This window comes from Parus major, chromosome Z (assembly GCF_001522545.3).
Source record: "Parus major isolate Abel chromosome Z, Parus_major1.1, whole genome shotgun sequence".
NCBI lineage: Eukaryota > Metazoa > Chordata > Aves > Passeriformes > Paridae > Parus > Parus major.
In genome coordinates, this window is record NC_031799.1 from 63,746,343 (window position 1) to 63,766,009 (window position 19,667).

At 39.1% G+C, this 19,667-nt stretch overlaps 2 protein-coding genes across 5 annotated transcripts in view; both read right to left on the reverse strand.

The window, feature by feature from the left end:
- The window catches only part of SMC5 (structural maintenance of chromosomes 5), a 39,783-nt gene extending 32,948 nt beyond the window's left edge, over window positions 1-6,835 (reverse strand). For 2 of the 3 annotated variants that reach the window (XM_033520664.1, XM_015652884.3), the window contains exons 1-5: window positions 6,709-6,835; window positions 5,300-5,441; window positions 4,181-4,233; window positions 1,841-2,003; window positions 60-194 (exon numbers count right to left, since the gene is read on the reverse strand). In XM_033520664.1, the coding sequence (XP_033376555.1) occupies window positions 60-194; window positions 1,841-2,003; window positions 4,181-4,233; window positions 5,300-5,441; window positions 6,709-6,815 (600 nt within the window). In that variant the 5' untranslated portion in view covers window positions 6,816-6,835. The remainder of the gene's footprint in view (window positions 1-59; window positions 195-1,840; window positions 2,004-4,180; window positions 4,234-5,299; window positions 5,442-6,708) is intronic. The other variant, XM_015652885.3, reaches the window with a different exon arrangement.
- A 2,833-nt stretch (window positions 6,836-9,668) lies between these two features.
- The window catches only part of MAMDC2 (MAM domain containing 2), a 57,373-nt gene continuing 47,374 nt past the window's right edge, over window positions 9,669-19,667 (reverse strand). The window contains exons 10-14 of one of the 2 annotated variants that reach the window (XM_015615356.3): window positions 15,899-15,992; window positions 14,071-14,223; window positions 11,591-11,850; window positions 10,902-10,986; window positions 9,669-10,605 (exon numbers count right to left, since the gene is read on the reverse strand). In XM_015615356.3, the coding sequence (XP_015470842.1) occupies window positions 10,544-10,605; window positions 10,902-10,986; window positions 11,591-11,850; window positions 14,071-14,223; window positions 15,899-15,992 (654 nt within the window). In that variant the 3' untranslated portion in view covers window positions 9,669-10,543. Of the gene's footprint in view, window positions 10,606-10,901; window positions 10,987-11,590; window positions 11,851-14,070; window positions 14,224-15,898; window positions 15,993-19,667 lie in introns of those variants that run through there. The other variant, XM_033511320.1, reaches the window with a different exon arrangement.

The following is a 19,667-nucleotide window of genomic DNA, read 5'->3' on the forward strand; positions in this document are numbered from 1 at the left end:
TCAGGGTAAAATTTATTTCACTTTTCCTATATTCCTTGCTCTCTAAAGAGTGTATTTACCTCTAGTTCTCTTTCCTTTTCTCTGAAATTTTTCAGTTCACAATGAAACTGGTACATTTCCGGAGGACCAATGGATTTTTCTGTGGCTTCAAGCAACTCAGTCTTACTCAGTTTTGTAAATTCTCCAACTTTGTCCTACAAAATTTTTAAAAGTTAAAAAAATTATTAAAAATGTAAATAACTATATATTAAAATAAAAATTAGAATAACTACATTAATGGAGTTATATTAATAAATGTTAATAATATTATAAAATTATAGTTATTAATAATAAAGTATATAATAATAGTTAAAATTATATAAAACAATAAAAATTATAATTAGAAATTAGCTGAAACAGTGCAATACAAGATTTATACACCGAAACATACTTCTCACAAACATCACCTGATGTAAAAGTTCTATGCTAAATAACTCTGTCATAGTTAATGACCATCTCATGGAATAGCAACCAAACCTTTCAGAGCATTTGTTCTCAGGCTGCTGAAGCGACCTCGCAGTATAAATCTTTTGCAGTATAAATACTATTACTCAGAAGTTAAGCCACACAGAAGTTATTATTAAAGCTGGCAGCCAAGGGTACTAGGAAGTCTTGCTGCTGATGGCAGAAGAAGAGCTCAAAACTGAGACTGACGCAAGAAATGTGCTTGCTGTTGATATACTGGGAGAACCAGAATAAACTGGAACTATCAACACTAATATTGATTGAACTGACACTTAAGTACTAAAGAGAAAAAGCTCTTTTAAATACGAAGTTACATTACCAAAGTATGCTGGAAGTTCTGAACAAATACTGTATGCAAGTGAAAATGAACCATCAAACACCTGGCCTATTTTTGTTTCTGCAGTATTAGCTTTCTAAATTTAATGCTCCTCTGCATGTCTTCTTGAACTCAACAATAACCCAATGGCTAGGCTCTGATAAGGTTTCTATTTACTACCATTCCTGATACTCCATATGAACTGGGAAGGAACATGTGTCCCACTCTCCTCCCCTTTTGTTCCCCACTGGTTTATGTATTATGTAACCCTACCTTGTGCTCCTCCCCTAATTCTTCCCTATTGGTTTATTATTTGTACACTCCCCTTGCTCCTCCCCCATATATAAGTTGCTGTACCCCCTGTATCTTTTGTCTTTCTTCCCTGGAACCTTCAAGAGAATAAATCCCTTTTGGAAGCTACAGGGAAGACCTCTCCCTCGTCCTTGCTCCTGCCCTTGATGCTGGACAGCCAGTGCTGTAGAGCATCAGCCCTAAGCTGCCCTGCTTTCTAGGAGCAGCCCACTCTGGGCTTGGTGCAGGGAGCTGGCTGGGGAAAATATCCAGCACTGCATCAAATCCTGACCTCCTCAAACATGCATTCAAATACAGAAACTGCCAGCAGTATTCTTTAATATTCTCTCTCCTTTAAGGCTTATTATCCATTAGGATAATTCTACTGTTACATAATTCAATCCCATACATCTTTAAGCCCTATGTTCAACAAACTTCTGACGCTACCAGAAAGGCCCTATTAGCAAGTGCTGCTACTTGCAAACCAAGCCAGGGAACATCAGCATCTTTCCTTTCAGAGTCAACAGGTACAAAATTGTCCAGTTAGAGAGCTTAAAGGTCATACAGCTCCTCTTTTCACCATCACACCAGCATGGCTGCCTCATTCTTCTTGTTCTTTGTGCTGTCCCACTGAGCTAGCTGAAACGCTGCTAATGCTAAGCAGCAACAAAATCCTCTCAAAGCAAAGTACTCCATTTGCACCCACTATCTTTCAAACTTAATTCATACCTGAGGAAGAAACTGGCATAAATTGTCCACCTGGATGTTTAAGGCTGCAATCTGTTCTTCTACTGTTTTCAGGGTTACTGGTTTTCTGTTGATAAACCACACTGATGTATTGCTCACCACATAAATCTCTCGTGTGATAGTAATATTGTCTGGTGACTTAAACCTGATTAATAGAAAGAAGTGTTTACACTTTCAAGAATACTTGAAAAGTTTTACACTTTCAAAGGTTACCAAGTGTCAAAGTATTATCAGAGTTTATAGGTAGCTAAATATTTAATCTAAGTTAACTGGACAATAGCATCAGATTCTCATTTTCATTATACAGGAAACATACAGTACTTCAACGATGAATTAAACTCACATGAGAGACATAAAGAATATATGCAAATCTTTACTTGGAAGTTACTTATACAAATGAGATGCTCATGCTGAATGCATGAAACACAAGTTGTTAAAAATGTGGTTTTTAATTGTTAAAATTAAGTTTTAAACTTAATTTAAAACTTAGAATTTTAACTTAATTGTTAAAATTAAGTTTTAAAATTGGTATGAAGGAGGTGTAGTACATCTCCAAATATTAGTGCACAAAAATACATCAGTAAGCTGTATATATTCCATTTGAGGAAAAAAAATAGCATACAACACAAAAAATACTAATTTATTTTCATTTTCTGCTTTTAAAAAACACTAAAGATACACTAGTTTTCATTTCGTTTTCTAGCTCAATATGTATTTTCAAAAATTAAGTCTAGTGAAGATGCAGCAATAAAAATTATGTCAGACTCCTGGAATTGTGGTTTACCATTTTAATTCAGAAATTGTCTAGTACCTGTTAAGCACACTGCTAAGGATGGAGAATATAGGCTTGTAGAGTGGCCATGTACTTCAGGACTTTTAAGAACAGGGGTCAGTGCAGAAGTGAGTAAACATATGCTGCTGGTGTTTGGAGTAAACGCCAGAGGGATATGATCCTATTTCTTGATTACTGAATTATTACTTCCTGCATCACTTCATTTTAATTTATGAGACTTCCTTCAAAATACTTCCAAAGCCACGCTCCTTTCATTAAATTAACATATTTTTACTTTACATATTTTACATATTTACATATTTTATTTATAATATTTTACAGATTATAATAACTTGGCCACATTTCAAGGACCAAATTCAACAAAGGTAATACACATCCACAGCACTTCATTTTTTAGTTCCTCCCAAAGAAAGCAATCTTCTGCATCACTGACCTCCTATCCTAGATATTGCATTGCAATATTTTCTACCAATCAGACAAAGGACTCAACTACACTGCAACCATGACATGCTAAGTTTAATGAGCCATGAAATGCTAAATGTTCACACACTGCAAGATTCTTTCCAGACCTTCAAGTAACATCAGAATATATTTATGTAAAAACAACCACAGCATCGACCTGAATGACATCCTATCTCCTGAACATATTGCTTGTCCAGTCTCTGACGAAAGTCTTGATGACCCCCACAATAACAAAAATGGACAGGACTTTTTCCACGACATTGGTATTTTTTTTTCCTCAATAAAATTTCCTCAAATATTCTTAGGGAATCTGATCAGGGTGGCCAATTGTTATACAGAGTAACACAGACTATGAATCAACTGACTATTTCTTGTTGCATTCAGGCTAAGGCTTATTAAAATTCCCTGTGCCATAGCATCCACAAAAAAGGAAATGTGTAATATTGCCCTACACAGAAACTACTAATGGAATTTCACAGTCCAAATGATTTCCAGTTGCTCAGTTTTGGAACAGCTTTGCAACTTGCAAGCCTGCATTACACAGAATTAGTCAATTTCTTTTTTTACTTCTTTTCTATCAGTATGGGACGTCTTCAGTGAGAATGCAAGCAAGCCCCTCCTACCAGCAGTATTAGTATAAGAAAGTGAAGGCAGATCAGTCTGTTTTAAAACTTGGACTTTTGTCTTTTTTTTTTCAATGAAAAGAATTTCAACCACTACATAGTGATGATAGTAATGGTAGTACTGACTAAATTTAAGCCATCTGAATCTTATATGCAATCAAAAGCTAAACACACCATATAGAACTATCTTCATCTATGCATTTTTTGTACATCAAGACAGAAAGGTGAAATGCTTCAGAAAGTAGCCTATCATCTGCTTATTTCTTGTGTGACAATTATTTGAACTTTATGTTCTGAAGCCTGGGGGAATTAAAAAAGGACAAATTAAAGCACCAGCTTAAAGACAGACCTCTGTACACCATTTTTTTTTCTCACAACTTTGTGAATGACTGTATGGGGAAATAATCCATTAAAAGTGCACAAGGAAATAATTCTACTACTTACAGTTCAATTTCCACTACGCCTTTCATGCACCCTTGCTTCACAAAGAGACCGATCTACAAAATTAATTTACAAGTTGTTAATCCGAAATAAAATGTATTATCTTAAAACAATACACATTTGTATAATGGAGCTGCTGTAACAGCATATTTTATTGAAAACTTATGATTAAAAGCAAAATAAAGCACTAACTGAAAATAACGGAAGACACTACTATCTTCCAGCAGCAGCATTAGAACCTCCTCCACAATTTCTGATCAACTTCAGCCTCCTGATAACTGATTAGAATAGCAGATGCAAAGGAAGAAATTCTCGTGAATTTGGGGAACAAAGACAAGTGAAAAGGCACTGCCAAATATCTGTACTAGAACTAATAGTATGAAAATAAATCACAAATAGTATAGATAAATACCAACACATAGTACTGCCATGCAGCCAATTCCCATATTCACATTTGCTTATGACTGAGAGGCTACAAGAGAATATGTACAAACATTTAGGCACCCAGATTCATTGTTCCAAACCTACTTAGAGAAATTGTTTTCAATGAAAATATCCAAGAAAGCAAGTGTAAAAAATTTAAAATTTCAAAATATAAACTTCCTACTACACCAGCAATGCATGTTATCTTGGCAGTAAAAAATGAAAGTAGAGCAATCCGAATTCCACTTAAATCAAAGACCAGTGCCTCCATGCTTTCAGCTGAACTTTCAGGACACATTAGGAGTACATTATTTCTAAATGCACTATGTATTTTGGAATTTATTTTAGACTTTGCTGGTTTCTCCTTTAGTTGGTACCTCTTATCAAATGTTTAGGCCATTAAATGGCATTTTTCTACCCCACTATGGATGCTTAGCTATCTTCAAATAAAACATCTAGTCCACTCAGGTTGCACTACAATTTAGGTATTTCCATTTCATAATTTATACAAGACAGCAAGCAGTTAATTAAGACAACCTCCCTTTGTCTCTGGACCAGGTTTACTCTTCAATTCAGATGTCTTACTTTTTATAAAAGTAAAGCAAATCAAGGAATACATCCTTTCCCCCTATCCTCTGCTGAACAGCACTCCAAATGAAATTCAGCTTAATTATGAAAATCACAAAAGCTCATAATTACCTTATCAGCTCGCCCTAGGAAAGACGGTTTTCCAGCCAGTCCCAGGCAGATGGCACAAACAATGCTTGACTTGCCGGTGCCATTAGCACCTAGAACCACATTCAGATTGGGCCCTGGACGTACTTCACAGAGAGTGTACGTTCTGGAAAACACAGCACGTTTCTCAACTTTAAAACACTGTATTACCTTTAAAAAAAGGAACGTGCTTAGAAACATTTCAAGATTCTATTAAACATATAATTGCCTCATCTAGACTCAATCGTGAAATACTGTTTTGTAAGAAAGTCTCAAGAGTGAAAACTAGTATTTCACTGAAACACCATGAAATACATTCCTACCAGCCAGAGTACTCACTAGAACTTTTTTTCAATCAGGGACTATGAAGAATGAAATCCAGCAATATGATGATAGCTTTTTAATTGAACTTACTAGGGTATCATTTTGTCTTATGCATCAAAAAGAAGACAGAAAACTGATCATGTAGTAGCTTTCTTGAGTTGCCGTATCAGCCCATTCCCAGTGTTTGCTGTTTTTTCTAACTGCATTAGACATCTTTTATCATGTGCATCCAGCATGCCTACTGCAATAATAACTATGGGAAGCGATCAAATCTACCCATGCAAATTCATACCAAGTTAACACCCTAAATTTATACAGAATCATTTGATGCTCTATTTCTGCACTGTGCCAAACACGGAGGGCTGAAACACTACCACCAAAAGCTGAGTACAAAACAGTTAATGACTACACAATACTATAAACGATGTACTTGTGGAAGAGACGGTATCTGAACTCTCAATAATAATTTAAACTACCGTTTCTGAAGATTCAACTAACATCTCACACGTGACCCATGCACTACCCTACTGAAGATTTTCAAGGCTAGCATGGAGCCGTAAGAAAATGGCCCGACAACTTCTGCTGGTAACCACAATACATCCAAAAATAATGTTACTCAGTACACAGCAGCTGGAAAAAAAACGTGCAAAGACTACACTTATCCTAATGAGTCTCAAGGCCTATCCCCACTGCCCCTCGAGCATCTTCTGTACTCTTCCCTGCCCCACTGCTTGGCAGCCAGCTGCCTGTGAGACAAAGGGCACACAGAGGCTGCACGGCCGACAGGAGCCATCACCTATGGGGAAGGTTGGCCGGCACCGGGGAACGCGCCCTCCGGGAAGTGACACTGCGCTAACAACCCTGGGGACTCGTAACCCACACAGCGGTGTCTCCCAGCTCCCCACTCCGAGCAAGACACCACCTTACAGGGAACACCGCTTCCCGCACTCCCTCCTCCAGCCCACGCAGCCCCCGGTACCCGCGCCGGTGCTTCGGCCCTTCTGCGGCGCGGCGGAAGGGGCAGGCCGCAGCCGCTCGAGGGAAGAGAAATGCCCCCCCCGCTTACTCACAGAAAGTTCTCCATGAAGATCCTGACGATGGAGCCCAGAACGAACTGGGACTCACCAGACTTCACAACCTTCCCAACAGCTTTCCCCTTCTCCCGAGCCGCCGCCATCTTCCTCCCAGCCCCCCCCACCCCCCGTCTCCCTTGCGGCCGGGCCCGCGCCGCGCGCTCGCTGCCCGGGGGGCGGGACTGAGCCGCCCTGAAACTTCTCATTGGCGTGAAGCGCGCGGCGCCGGCGCCCATTGGCTGGTGGGGCGGGGCAGGCTGCGGCGTTGCGGCTGTTGTTGCTGAGGCAGCCGCGGCGGCAGCGCCGTGCATGGCGCCGGGCCGGGCCGGGCTGTTAGAGCTGCCCGCGCGTTCCATTTACCAATGCATTTCCTGCATACGGTTACAGCATTATGAGCAGCCGGGCGTGTTTAGTTTGGGGAAGACTGAGAGGGAATCTCATTAATGCACACAGCTATTTCAAAGGAGGTTGCCAAGCAGATAGTGCTAGGCTCTTCAGTGCCTAGCGACAGAACGAGGAGCAATGGCCACAAACTAAAACTCAGGAAGTTCTTCCTCAATATCAGAACTTCTTTACGTTGAGGTGGGATGAGAGTCAGGTCTTCTCTTCCTCTAAACGTGAGGGGTAGAAAAGGACTCAGTGTGTCTGTCACATTGCAGAAGTGTGCTCCCTCCAGCCTTTGGGTCCAGCAGTGGGTTTCCTGAGTGAGGGCAGTCACGGTGGCAAATGTGCTGCTCACATCCAGGTGGATAAAACGCCAGGTCTTTTAGTGCTTGGCTTGAGCTGTCTTTGTGAATCTTCATGACTGTAAAGATAAGTTTATATTAGGTTTATTTTGGTGTGACACCATAGTCAGAATACCTATAGAAACAGAGTAACAGTGACATTTTGTAACAGTTGTCATTCTGGATTTCTATAGATGTAAATGAGAACTGAATTTGCATTTGTTTGGAAATGAATAAGGATGATGATAAAATGAAAACTAATGGGACAATAGTTAAAGAATAAAAACAACATTAAACATGAGAACAGTATTAAACATGAGGTCAATAAAAGGGCTTTCCACTGATCTCAGGACAAGCCGAGTTCCAATCCAGCACAAAGCTAAATTTACAGCAATCAAATATAAACCCATTACTGCTTGGGGGATTATAGCTTGAAAATATATATTTTTGAGGTTTCTTTTTCATTTCAATTTTACATATTGTGACACAACTGGGATCAAAGCAATTACTTGTAAGTTCTTCACTAGCTTTTGAAGAAATTTTTAGACATTAAACAGGCCTGGTACGGCAAGTCAGAACTGTTCTTTGCCCTACTGTGGTTCTGGTACAGCTACTGCAGTAGTGAAGAAAAGAAAAAAATAGTAAATAAATATGGATCCAGGACAGAAATTAGTTGCAAGAAGGATTCCCATTTGGACAGAGCTGACAGAATATTTTTTTATCTCACCATAAAACTGAATTTTGCCAGTGGAGAAACCTTAATACACTGTACCCAGTTTTCAAATGTTTTGTAGACATTCTTCCACTATTCTCGAATTTCCTATTCTATAAACTGATATTTATCAGACACTGAGGTAAATGAAAGCCACCTTTCAAATTTTCCCTCTGTGCTTTAATTCCAGCAGCAAAAATTACTGGAAAGGTGATGTTCCCTACTTAAAGAAGAACTTAGGTGGTTTTTCAATGGTTCCCCCCACCCTTTTTTTGCCTTTTTTTTTTTTTTTTTTTTTTTTTTTTTTTTTGGCAGTGAGATCCCTAGAAATCACTTAGTGGAGAGCAGGTTAGAGTCCTTCACTTTGGTTTTTATTCTATCAGTTTAAATCTGATTATTTTGATGGAATGAGGCAGAGTTGCATAAATTTTTAGAGATAGGAGCATAACAGTTGTACTTCATGCTTCGTTTCACTTACATACCGAGAACCACTAAGCCCGATTATTTTACCTGCTTCATCTTCACTTGTTTTCTGCTTAGATAATTTGAGCTGAATATTGATACCAAAGCATACACTTTACTGGGAGTTGGGTTTCTTTCTTTTGTACTTACAGATTCTTTTCCCATAACTTGCTAGGAAACTAACTATTGTGTACTTAGGGGTTCTTAAGAACACCAAAAGGGTGGCCAAACTCAGGGGAGAGGGGAGGAGATACCTGAAGATTTGAAGAGGAAAAAAGACGGGTAGGGAAGCTGCTAGAGCTCTCGCTTTGGATTTCGGAGGAGGACAGGTGGGCTGTTGCCTAATGCGAGAAGGATTCGTTGTCACCACCGTAGCCCAGTCTGGTACTCTCTCGCCCCTTTCTGCCCTGCTGGGAACTGGGCTGCCGCTATTCCACCCCCGTTGCTCTACGGCGCTGCTCCGAGCTTTCGCTGCACTGTGGCCCCCACCTCCTGCTTGCCGAGACATCCCGCGGTTCCAGCCACAGCTCCGGAGCTTCTGATACATCTTGCTACCACCGCGGGATTTTTGCTCATTCCTGCCGGCCCTGCTTGTTGTTTCCGTACGTGCTGCCGAGCACCGGGCCCGGCTGCCCCGGGCTTTGTGCAGCGAAGCCCATCTCTCATCCCTTCCCGTCGGGGCTGAGCCGCCATTACCGCGTGCGGCCCCAGCTCGCGGCACAGCGCCCCCTGCCGGCGAGGCGGAACCCCCGCCCCGCCCACCGGGAGCAGCAGCGCCCCCTGCCGGCCGTGCCCGGATCTGCAGCGAGGGGAGCGCGCCCGCGGGCTCTGTTTGGTGTGAGTGCCAGAGCTGCTGTTGTTTGTTTGCTTTGTTACACACACCAGTAAAGAACTGCTATTCCTAGTCTCACATCTTTGCCTGAGAGCCCCTTAATTTCAAAGTTAAAATAATTTGGAGGGAACTGGGTTACATTTTCTATTCCAAGGGAAGTCCCTGCCTTCCTTAGCAGGAAGCTGTCTTTCAAACCAAGACAGAAATCTAGAGCACAGCAATAAGATGATATTTCAAGTTACATTTTATTAGGAAGTTATAGTAATTTTAAAAAAATCCTTACACACAAATACATAAAATCTTAAGAAATAACAAGATGTGTGGATTCAGTTTCCTAGTAATATAAATGCAAGACATCTGTGGCTGGGCAAAATGTAAGTGCATTCGCTGTGAGTGTACAAACTTACTTAATAAAAAACAGACAACAAGACTCTCATCCCAGAAAACATATGGCTTTAAAGTGTTTAATTTCATATAATTCCACAGGCCAGCATCTTATGCTGAATTATATTGAACACTAGAAGTGAGTTTGTTATTGACAAATATATTTGTTATAGTAAAATAATACACTGTCACAAAGAATTGTCAGCAGAGGATTAAGTGTCCCAGAGAGACTTGTCATTGTGAATAATTGCACTTAACCTGTAGGATAATACTAGTAGCTAACACTATTGTCTTTGTTATTTCAAAACATTTAAAATTTTCTTAACAAAAATCCATTCTATCCCCAACACAAAACATTCACTGAATGCAGATTTAAGATAACACAATATTGGACTTCAATTGTGCAACATGAATTTCCTCTTTTTACTTATATACTAGAAACATTAAAAAAATGAATGATCTGTGCAAAATGGGAAGCCTTTATGAAATAACTGATACCATGCAAAAGAGGAAATAATGTAAAAAAATTATGGTCTAAGAAGCCCTGAGTCAATAATTTCATTTAAAAGGCGAGGAACATGATTGCTCCGAGTTCTTCCTATGTATTGGTGTGTATTCAAACCAGTCCAGTATTTAAGTATATTTTAAAACAGGTGGTTCTTGCAGTTTCTCACATACAAATCTTCAGTGTGCTCCATTCCTTCCAGCAGGCTGTATTTAATACTCAATTTCGTTTAAGCTGTCAGGATAGCCTGATGAGAATTGAATTTCTTCCACTTCTGGAATACAATGAATGAAGAAATACTGTTATTTTTTTTATTTTTGTCATACATAAGAATAGTTACAGCAGAATTTAATTAGCATGCTGGATTTAAATGGGACTGGTCATGTGGAAGTGCATAGTCACTTTACTAGTTGAGATTCTGAGAATGATCTCACATCCTATTAGAGAGTAAAAGTTCAGCACTAACCCAGCAGCCTGATACTAAATTCAAATGGGGACTAGAGGGAAGAATCACCCACCTGCAAAGAAGCACTGTGAATTTCAGTTGTCTGTTACAAAGTTGAAACTTACCCAAGCAAGGTCCTGTCTGGAACAGAATATCATCAATAGCAGTGTCACTTCTTATTGACACACCGCGGATTGCCTCAAAAATAATCTGTAAAGTAAGACACAAATTTTCATGAATCCAAATGGTGAAAGGACTGAACAAAAGAGCCATTCAACCTATTCAAGGGATACCCTTTACACCCTCTCCTACCTCCCTTCCCTCCTCCTTTCCCTTTTGTTTTCCCCTTTCCTTAGACAGACTTTATCATTCCTTCTCCTTGCTGCTTCCTTAGAAAAAACACCCTGCAAGAAGCTGCCTTTTCATCACAGCTCAGTGGCTGTGTCAAATCTGGACAGGGCTACAGACAGCTGAAGGAAAGAAAATTGCACAAATGATCTTGAAAAAGCCCTACCACTATTGACAAAAAATGATGGTGTTTAGATTTAAATACTTTAAAGTAGCATTTAATTACTTAAAAAAAAAATCAAATTGGTAACTATTTTCCTACTCTCAACCTATTCATATCTTTAATAAATCCCTCCCTAACTTAATTTGTAAAAAATTACATTATTTCATGTTCTTCATGTGTCCATTCAATGCCACCTACATTTAACATTTTAGTTTATTACTTTTAAACAATACTAAACTTTGACTCTAGTACATAGTTTGCGTCAATATTCCAATTTGACTGTTTTTTGCTTGTTTTTCTTACCTGGTAGTTTGTATCACTTTCATATTCTATCAGTCCCCTTAGCCATGAGATGCTTTGTTCCCCTGTCCTCCTCCACAACGGTATCTCTTCATCATCTCCTTCCTTTTTTAGATAAACACTTAATAATCCAGTCCCAGATCCATACATATGATAGAAAAATGTCAGGCACTGTTTTCCAGATGTTCCTCTTAGTGATCTTGAAACTAGGTATGCTCTCTGTCCATAGACCATATTAGATGCCTCTATATACATGTAGTATCCTTAAAAAGATATAAAAGTAAATATAAGCAAAGTAGGATACATTGTGTTGTAATGTTCATTATGCTCAACATGCTCATTATATTAAAGAAGCCCAATGATGGAAACTATTTTGATAAATATTCATAGACTTGTGCTTTTGTAAACTGTAATATTAGAGATACTGTAGTAATTGTGTACTGCAATAATGATGGGTTTGAATTTATAAAGCTAAAGAGATGATTTAGTCTTTCTCACAAATTTATAGTATGATTCAGTCTTTAGAGAAAAGGGAAGTTATTTTATTATGCTGTAATATGAGCCCTAGGTTTTGATTTTTAACTGAAGGAACTTTCTGTACCTAGTGAACAAAGTCTTTGTAGTGTAGTGCATTAGGTTTGATATAAACCAGCTTTGGAATTCTCCAATACACTGCATGAATGATGGACCTACAGCTTGTAGATAATCCTTTTCACCCGCTCTTGACTGCTGCTTGCCATCAAACTACAACCTGGCTTAGACAGGATGTCTTCACTAGGGGTTTTTACAGAAAACAGGATTCTTGAGTAGCACAAGAGATTCTCAAGCATCCACTGACTGCTGTTGCTGCTCTCAGCCTTCTGCCTGTCTCACTGATCCTTGGGAATTCCCTCTCCCTCTGAAGACAATCTCACCCCCAGGACTTGTGGTGACAGACAGGAGATAACACCACAAAGAGGGAGCATTGGGACTGCATGAAGAGTTGCTGCATTATCCGAATTCACTGTCTGCTGGCAAAGCATATATCTCAAAACAGAAGTTGCTTTCTGCAGCAGATGGGATGTGGGGATGCTCCTCAGTCTTCTGACACACTTCAGTTTGCTCCAGCTGGTCATAACTGAGTGATGGAATAAGAGTCATGAATTTGCCTTCCACCAATTAATGGCCAGAATCCTTAAAACTTGGTTGTATCTGTCGAAATACATAGCCACAGAAAAGAATACAAAGAATAAATTATAGCTGCTCTTGCGCCAGGAATTGCACTCTGATAGAGATTGACTCATTGGAATTCAGAGACAGCTGCATGTACATCTGAGGTTATCTGAGGGTACACTTCAGGCTATGGTTGGTGGTGATGTAGTTTTCTGTGCACTCATGTTAATGGAGGTCCTGCCTGCCTAAATACTTGAACTTGCACTAGTGAGCTTGTGGAGCACATTTTCAAGATAAAGGGCCTGTGGGATCTCTTTTATTCTTCTTATTTTCTTTTAAGTTTGAACCCAAAGGTGTTCATGCAGTAGAATCCCAACCACTTGCACAGCCTGCTGCTAAGAGATGAACTAAGGAATAATCGTCACAGACAAGGCTTAAAAGGCTCTCAGTTCTAAAGTCAAACTGTCAGCCTCACTTCTCACTACTTAATGATCCACATAAACTTAAAATAGGTCTAAAGTTACTTTCAGGAAATGTTCACATAAATTGGGAGTTTGGAAACAGCTTTTTCTGTGGGGTCTGGACAGTCATTGTCTTCTTTAATCTCCTAAGGAACGGGCTACTTTGGGACATGACAACCAAATTATCTACATGGCCTGCAGATAATTCAGATTAAAGTCATATTCTCAAAACCACTCAGGAGTTCCTGCGGATTGTGTTTCATTTGATGAACCTTTCTGAATAGAAGAGTAAAAACTTAATCTTCTGGGTTATCATTTAAAATATTTAATAAATAGAAGAGTAAAAACTTAATCTTCTGAATAGAAGAGTAAAAACTTAATCTTCTGGGTTATCATTTAAAATATTTAATAGAAGAGTAAATATGGATGCTAAAATCTGAACCACAGTGCCTGTACAGGCCCTGAGAATGTAGTCTGGGAAAAACATGAGAAGGAATTAAAACAATCCTCATTAACACAAAACAGCCTTGCAGGTGTTGTTATGTGTTCCATGTTTTCCTTGCAGGAGAAAGTCAGGGGGGTGATGAGCCCCACTGACCAATGATGGTAATGTAGCAGTTTACTAACCAATAAGAGTTTCCTTTCTGTACTTTCCACGTATCTGTCTATAAAGCAGGCCTGGCTAGCAATAAACTAAAGGATCCTCTTGTTCTGACTCCCTTGAGAGTCTGTGTCGTTCTTTTCAGCCGTTCCCAATCGGAACGACAAATAAAAACTTAATCTTCTGGGTTATCATTTAAAATATTTAATAAATATTTTTTATTAACTGTCAATCTCTGTTCTGAAAGATCAATGTGGAACTTAACTCACCTACCCCAGTAGTGTGGTCTCCTTTCGGTCCCGTGTAAGACGTGGGAGTTGGACCCCTCTTCCTGTGCCAGCTCCCACGACCTCTCTTCTTCTGGGTAAACACACACTCATCTTTTTCAAAAGTGCATTCTCCAGGACTGGGCAGCAACAAATCTGTAAGGCGAGGACATAGTTTAAGACTTCAAATACATTAGACTGATATATGGAGAGATTACACAAGTAATGTACTGCATTTCCTCACCTGCTGACATCAATTACAGCTACCTTGGCAATGCTTACAATACTCAGAAGCTTCAAATGGTCATATAAAATTTAATTTAATTTTCTTCACATCTTTGGGAAAATCTGTGCCCTACTCCAGTAGCTCAGTGGCTGTGATTCACTAGTCCTAGGATTCTTTAAAACAGTTTATTAATCTTCACAATAGTGCTTTGGACTAGATGATCTTATGGGGTCTTTTGGTTTTAATGGCTGGATTCAATGATCTTAGAGGTCTTTTCTAACCTTAGCAATTCTATGATTACATGTAGGCTTTGTTATAGAATTACTAGCGTAATTTTATTCACTGTTTTGGCACCCCAAGCAAGTCAGTAAGTCCCAGCATCTGTAACGTGCGTAAAAAATGAGCCTTGTTCAAAGACTGGAGTTTCTGTGAACTGAAATCAATGCCACATTTATCTCTCCTCTCTTTCTTTGGCACCAGATTCTACTGCAGCCTAGAAGATACAACAGAGGTCCATTACTAGAGTATTTTCATTATTTCAATTCTATTAGATCATACAAAATATAATTCAGGTGCAGGCCAGGAAGCTTCTGTCAGGTAATCTGAATTCATCATTCAGAAGTAGACATTTTGAGCTGCATTCACTTGAAGAGGAGGAAGCCTTGATACCTCTGGTGCATTTTTCAGGCATTTGTTTTGCTGCCATCAGAGACAAGTCATGTTATGACTGCACAACTAGATACCAGTTCTTCACCTTTGGTTCCTTTTCCAATTACTTAGTAATTACAGCAAGGCAAAACAGACAACTGTTGGAAATAGTTTACAAAAATGGTATCTTGTTTTGTACATGTGACTTCTTTCTGTTTTATGAGCCTGAATTCATGAAATCAAATCAAAAGAGATCATTAAAAAGCTATAAGGACCATTGCAAAGGTATGGCTGTATTCCAAAGAAGAACAAGATTGTAGATTGTGCCTGCTTCATGAGAATGTTTTTTTGTTGTTTTTTTAAAAAAATTATGATACAATCATTGTACTGTCAAACCTCACAAAGCCATAGAGGAGGGAGTTTGGTGTGTTCAAAGAGGCTAGCCTGTGCATGTCAGAGGATAAAGTTTTGCTGAAAACCATTCAGTTCCTCCCACTGCAGAGGGAGTCATGGACTGCTCTTCTCTGTCATCATCAAAGAACTACAGCTCAGGCTGTAGTCTTGGCCTTGCACAGCTGTACCTCTTGCCTAAAAATAAAAAAGCTTTGTTTTGAAAAGTACTGCTTTGGGGTCCATTCCTGGCTTCTTAAAGACCATTTGAAAACTACTTTTCACTCAGTTTAACTGTGGGTTTATTTTAATGCAGTCAAAGGACCACTCACCTATATACAACTGCCTTGGAGCCTCTGAAATTTATTAGGAGTTAGCTGGTACCCCTGTGAGCAAAAACTGGTCCTTGCTGGATGTTTTCTACTTCACAGAAATGGGATTTATGCATTACTTGTTGGAAAAAAAGAAATGACATGAAACCACAAAAGGCTTGAAAAATGAAGGCGTATGTTGAACTCCTACTCAAAAGGGTAGCAGCTATTGGATGACAAACACACATGGTCTTACCAGCAGCCTGGCAGCTTCCCAGGCTCAATGATATATCATCCAATGCCACAAGTCCACAGTCCCAGAAGCTTTTACACCAGCTGACAAAGACAACCTGCAATATGAAGGAAGGAAGTTTCAGGTGCAAAACCTGGCACTGTTGAGAGTCTGCAATATTAGTATTTTTTCCAAATGCACAGATAATTTCAAAATTTACAGAACAGGAATAATGGATCCACTTTGTTTTGGCACATTCTGCCAATGACCGAAATGTCCATTCCAGTATGTTTTCAATCAACAGAAAGTATTTTCTCACTTTTGTAGGCAGATTATGTATATCTGTATGTTATTCCCATTTTACTAGAGAATTTTTTTGTCTGTGAGAAAACATGACTCATTGAGGTTGTGGTGACTTTTTCTTGCCCAATACCCAACATGAACAGCTCAAATATCCTCAGCTATCTTATCCTGAAAACCAGGAGCTCTTATCCATGGAAAAATAAATTTGAAAGAGTAAAGCGGAGTGATGGGCAAGAGTGGCTGTAGCAAAAGCAAAGACTTAATAGAGATGAACTGAAACTACTACAATACAGAATGGGATTATTCATAAATGACTCAATGCCATGATAGAGCAGGAGACTTGAAATGTTATGCATAATTCACAGTGTTCATCAGTGTTTGTGAAGATTAGTAAAACATCCAAGATCATTGATTTGAGTAAACATTAATTCTGCCATGTAAAATACAAGTCATTCATGAGATAATAAAATAAAATGTAAAGAAACTGTAAGATTCTCAGTTGCACTTCTGCCAAAGCTGAGACAGATCTGTCTGAATTACTGAGGACAAATTAGGATTTATTTTGTGAAAACACTGCTGGAGTTTTTCTTGGACTAACTACTCCAAACCATCTGTCTGACCACAGGGGTTATGACCATAATTTGGGAGGAGCTTTTCAAAACAATTCCTTTGTGCTGAGGTCTATGCTAGTGATTGCAGATGGATTAGTGTCACTTCTAACTGTTTCATCTTCTGGACAACACCTCAGTTACATATTGGAGGTTAAACACCGACTGACAAGTTTCTTGTGGACACAAAAAAGCTTTTAAAAGTTGTTACAGCATTATTTAGTATGATTTCTAGTAGGCTTGGTAACACCTTCAGTGTGGTACCTACATGGTATTTTGCCATTTTGTTTTGTCATGTAGTATTTATTAACTCATCTGCTTATTAAACAGCCCGGAATGTAACTACACCAAAAACTTTAAAGCATGTATGCATAATGCTGCCCAGGGGGGAGCAATTTTTGAAACTCCTCCATTCAGTGCTACCAATCCTGGTTATTATTGATTATCTGTCTTGTAAACTGCCACCGGTATAGAGTTAAGGAGTCCTCCTGCACAGAATGCAAAATTACTCAGCGTATGGTGGCCTAAGCCCCACACCTTTTATTTGTTCCCTCTGTAGAACTGTATCTTAGCCTTAAGGTTTAGCAGGACAAAAATTGTTTCATGCTTTTTAAGTTCATTGTCAGGACGCAGGGGCAATCCCTTAAAAAAGTAGCATCTCTTGGAAAAAAAGCATAAAGTAAGTGTAAAATAAAATATTGACATTGAGTGAACATCATTCACCAGAATTTTAATAAATGCATTCTGGTGAACATTGGTAATAAACTGAAGATATATTATAGCCTTAAATCCAAGAATCTTCAGAAAAACCACACATGTAAGGGTGAAGTCAGTCCTCCTTTGTGAAACAACATTTCCATACTATGGAGTCATGTTTTAAGCAATGCTTTAGTATTGACATCACTGGGATCAGGATTAAGTTCTTTATTCTTAGATTGCAGTAATTTGTTCCATATAAGGTATGTACCTACCCATTGGATCCTGTAGAAAGCCTTCCATTTCAAAGGCATTACAACAACAACGGTGGTCTCTCAAAGGCCATTAAACCAGTAATCTTTGTACAACCAAAGGACTGATCTGTTTCAGTGGCAACTGTACATTTGTTCAGCTTTACCATCTGTAGCTTAAGCTTCAGTTTTTCCACTTGATTTTTGTGGTGTTGAGGGACATACTGCCATGAGCAGACTTTGTAATTTCACAAGGATGAAACTACAAAGTCTTCTGCTTGGGGGTGCAGAGTTTTCAGTACTGGCTGTAGCAAATGTACCAAAATTGCTACAGTCCCCTCAATTTATTTTGTTGTTATATTCTTGATTTAGTTTTAGGCAATGGACTAGAACATTTTCATTCACAGGTCAAATTTATTCACTCTTCTTCTGGTTTAAATATCCTTTTCTGTCATAAAGCAAAAATCTGAGTATTTGAACTTTACCTAACAAAATTGTAACAACTTGGATTTACTCAACTATTCACTTTCACACTGAGTCAGATCTCTGAATCCTTCCTACAGTCTCAATAGAACTAATCTCAAGATGCTTTGCATTTGTTCTTGTTTTGAATTAAAATATTTGCTAGGTCAATTTTTCCAAAATAAAATTTTATTACTTTATCTCATGCCTTGGAGAAGAGAATAGGGGATTCTTTGTTCTCAGCTTTTTTTGTCATAAAGCATGGCAGATGAACAACATACTTACTGTTTCAAGCTAGGTAACAGATATTGCTGGACTCACATGCTATTTTGGAGGCTAAACTAAAAACATTATCCAGTGCAGGCAGTTGTTGCCTATGATACTGAAAAATAAAACATATCTCTCATGTCTCTTTTTGTTCCAACAGCAGAACACAGCTAGGGCATCCATTTCCTTCCAAACCATTGCCCCAGCCTACGGAAGCTAGTTTGTTTATCTTGCAGTGCTTCATAAACAGTCCTGGCCTTCAGTCTCAAAGTATCAAAAATCCATTCTTAGCACTTATATGAGTTATGAGCAATGCCAGATGAGAAAGGCTGGTCCAGCAAGCTTCTGCCAAGACCATGTTGGGCTGTGCTGCAGACACTGGGTGAGGTACAAGGCATTTCACATCCTTAGCACTCGGTGAGTCTACAAGCAGAATGTGAGTTAAAACTCACATGCATATTAAGTTAATCTGCTTTTAGAGAAGTAATAGGAGGACATTCAGAAAGGTACCTCCAGGATAAGGAGGGACTAATGGGCTCACTTGCTATAGGAGATTTGGAGGGAGCTGGGCTGAGAACAGGAGAAAAGGAGAGAAGATCCTACTTGGATCCCTGTTTGTTCTGTGCATTTTCTTTCCTCTTTGTTTATCCCAGAACTTACACATCTTGCTCAATTAATCAGATCAGCAAAACACAGGAAAAACATGAAAACGACCCAATCTGGTGACTTAAAAGCAAGCTATGCCTCTGCAGCAAGGTAATTTAACTCATTCCATCTTCATGAATATTCCTAGATTTAAATTACTGTCCTGGAGTGACTCTATGATGCTGAATTGTATCTCCAGTCATCTGTTCTGTTTATGCTGAATATTAAGTTCTGCACCTTTAAGACTGGTTCTGGGAGGGAAGGCAGGAAAGGAGAAGTGCCCAGTTTGTTTTCAGAAACTGCACTCACTGCTCCATGTTCCTTCTTATGGACTGCTTCAGTTTGGTACTCCTTCATTTTAGTTAGTTCTTAGCTAGCTGAAGCAGAGAAGTTCCCCTTCTTAACTTCAAGAAAAGTGATTTTTCATTTTCTTGGAACTGATCGGCCTGCTCTGGACTGAAAACCCAGACAAACACCAGGAACTCACAGCTGTGGCCACCAAGGGGCTGTGATGTGACAAATTCCAGTGCTAGAGGGACTGATAAGAGACTGAGCAAGCCA